Source organism: Rhinopithecus bieti, unplaced genomic scaffold (assembly GCF_001698545.2).
Source record: "Rhinopithecus bieti isolate Rb0 unplaced genomic scaffold, ASM169854v2 repeat_18445, whole genome shotgun sequence".
Lineage (NCBI taxonomy): Eukaryota > Metazoa > Chordata > Mammalia > Primates > Cercopithecidae > Rhinopithecus > Rhinopithecus bieti.
Genome location: NW_016835630.1, coordinates 1 through 2827, shown reverse-complemented (window position 1 = coordinate 2827; position 2827 = coordinate 1). Strand labels below are relative to the sequence as shown.

General features: G+C 52.7%; 1 protein-coding gene across 1 annotated transcript; it reads left to right on the top strand.

Moving 5' to 3' along the window:
- Positions 1-534: 534 nt before the first annotated feature.
- On the top strand, positions 535-2330 carry LOC108524709 (nephrin-like). Its single transcript, XM_017865797.1, has 6 exons — positions 535-723; positions 892-1019; positions 1107-1278; positions 1463-1620; positions 1860-2004; positions 2091-2330. The coding sequence occupies exons 1-6, from the start codon at positions 603-605 to the stop codon at positions 2315-2317; spliced, it is 951 nt and encodes a 316-aa protein (XP_017721286.1). The 5' UTR covers positions 535-602; the 3' UTR covers positions 2318-2330.
- The last annotated feature ends 497 nt before the right edge of the window (positions 2331-2827 follow it).

Sequence of the window (2827 nt, the reverse complement as noted above, 5' to 3'; positions counted from 1 at the left end):
CCTCTGCGACCCAGTGCTTCTTCATGGGGAACTCTCAAAGCTGACTCTCAAAGCTTCTTCACGGGGAACAGGGGCGGTGGCTCATGCCTGTAATCCCAATGCTTTGGGAGGCTAAGATGGGTGGATCACCTGAGGTCAGGAGTTCAAGATCAACTGGGTCAACATGGTGAAACCCTGTTTTCACTAAAAATACAAAAATTAGCCTGGTGTGGTGGCGCATGCCTATACTCCCAGCTCATCAGGGGGCTGAGGCAGGAGAATCGTTTGAACCCAAGAAGTGGAAGTTGCAGTGAGCTGAGATCGCACCGCTGCACTCCAGCCTGGGCGACAGAGCCAAATTCTGTCTCAAAAGACAAACAAATAAACAAAAAAACTTCATGGGAACCTCAGTTCCAGAGTCCCAGGCACTAAAGTTTTGATCAGATGTGGGTCTCTCTAGGCTCCAGTTCTCGCTGCTCACTCCCAAAATCTCTCCCATGGAACCCTGGATCCCAGAGGAGATTGGCATGGGGACTTAGACCAGGTGTGGGGACCAGAGGTGGCATCCCCACCTCTTCTCCCTGACTCCCCAAATTTCGGATGATGACTCTGACTCCAGAACCATGAATTCTCATCCCAGGGTGACACCCCAGAGCTCGGATAATGGGCAGTTGCTAGTCTGTGAGGCGTCTAGCCCAGCACTGGAGGCCCCCATCAAGGCCTCATTCACCGTGAATGTTCTGTGTAAGTGGAGAACTGGGCCAACTAGGGCGCTGAGGATGGGGAGCAGGCACTGGGGGGGTGTAAGGGAATCACAGGGATTATGGAAATTCACGCACTCAGAGAAACATGGGGGTTCAAAACCAGGTTGTGGGGCTACTCCAGGCCCATTGAGTGACTGATATCTCCCAGTCCCTCCAGGACCCCCTGTCATCGAGTGGCCAGGCTTGGATGAGGGGCACGTGCGGGCAGGACAGAGCTTGGAGCTGCCATGCGTGGCCCAAAGGGGGAATCCCTTAGCCACACTGCAGTGGCTGAAGGTGAGGGCAGACGCGGGCATGGGAACTGTGGGGAGAGCGGGGGCTGGAGCTGGTCCTGAGCTGGCCCAGGCCTGTCCCTGTCTCCAGAATGGCCAGCCGGTGTCCACAGCGTGGGGCACAGAGCACACCCAGGCCGTGGCCCGCAGTGTACTGGTGATGACCGTGAGGCCAGAAGACCATGGAGCGCGGCTCAGCTGTGAGGCCCATAACAGCGTGTCTGCAGGGACCCAGGAGCGCAGCATCATGCTGCAGGTCACCTGTGAGTCCTGGTGCCAGCTGCCCACCTGTCGGTCTGTGCCTCAGAGAACCATCTATGTGTGCCCCCAAATTATGCCTACTGGATGCCAAAGATCTCAGCATCTGTCTGCAGTCCTGTTGTTCTGTCTGGGCTGGTCTGTGAGAAATTCAGCTCAGCTTAGTGTCTTCCCTCTCTGTCCCTGCAGTTCCCCCTAGTGCCATTACAATCCTGGAATCTGCATCCCAGGTTGAGAACAAGAAAGTGACACTCTCCTGTGTCAGCAAGTCCAGTCGCCCATGGGTCCTGCTACGATGGTGGCTGGGCTGGCGGCAGCTGCTGCCCATGGAGGAGACGATCATGGATGTGAGGCGGGGGCCAGGCTCCTGGATCTGAGCATGGGGTTTGCTGAGGGCATGACTCGTGGATTGGGAAGGGGATGGGTCCAGCAGCCTGGGGGCTTTCTCCTTGAGGACCATGGGTCCAACAGAGGGGGAGGTAGAGATGGCTCATGTGTCCCTGCTGGGGACTGGGATGGACTCAGGCCTCTAGCACGATGGATGGGGGTGCTGCACTCCCCACATCTGAAGCTCACTCCCTGCCAGGGACTGTGTGCTGGTTATATCTCCATGTCCAACCTGACATTCCTGGCGCGGCAGGAGGACAACGGTCTGACCCTCACATGTGAGGCCTTCAGTGAAGCCTTCACCAAGGAGACCTTCAAGAAGTCGCTCACTCTGAACATAAAATGTGAGTGTCTGCCCTTGCCCAGCAATGCCCCCAAGCCTCAGGACCCAGCCCAGAGAAAAAGTCACTCTTCCTGCCTCTCTTCTCAGATCCCGCCCAGAAACTGTGGATTGAGGGTGCCCCAGAGGGGCAGAAGCTCCGGGCTGGGACCCGGGTGAGGCTGGTGTGTTTGGCCATCGGGGGCAACCCAGAGCCCTCCCTCACATGGTACAAGGTTGGTGCCACACCAGGGCTATGGGGGTGGCCAGGAATGTGGGGGAAGGACCAGGCCCCGTTCTTTCCTTCAGAATCTTGGGCAATCTTGGAAAAAGATTAAATTTCTTGAAAAGTACTAGAGATTCTGAGGTTTGGCAGGGAATCAGGAAAGACACAAATGCCATGAGAATTAAATGGAATCCTAGGAAAATTCTGGGGAAACAGTGAGAATTCTAGGATAAAAATTGGAATTCTGAATCAAGATTAGGTATTCTAGAGAAAAGGTAATTTCGTTAAAATTATGGAAAATTCTAGTGAAAAATCTCAGAATTCAGGTGAAATGTCAGGAATTTTAGGGAAAGACTTGAATCCCAGAAAAAAAGAAAAAGAAAAAGAAAATTTGGAGAAAAGCTAGTAATTCCACAGACTATCGAAAATTCATTAGTATTAAATCGAATTCTTGGGATTTGGAGGTAAGAAAATGAAATTTCGTTAAAATGAAAGAGAAGCCTAATTCTAGGAAAATCCTGGGAAGTTAGGGAGCTAGTTGAAAATTTGGGGGGAAGACTAGGAATTATAGAAATGACAATGGAATTTCATTTTAATAGGATGGAATTCTGGGGAAGTGCTG

Excerpts from the sequence above, each read along its gene's own strand:
- LOC108524709 (XM_017865797.1), top strand. The coding sequence starts at position 603 with ATGAATTCTCATCCCAGGGTGACACCCCAGAGCTCGGATAATGGGCAG. Across the intron at positions 1,279-1,462 it reads CATCATGCTGCAGGTCACCT|TTCCCCCTAGTGCCATTACA; the intron begins GTGAGTCCTGGT and ends CTGTCCCTGCAG. Across the intron at positions 2,005-2,090 it reads GCTCACTCTGAACATAAAAT|ATCCCGCCCAGAAACTGTGG; the intron begins GTGAGTGTCTGC and ends CTCTCTTCTCAG.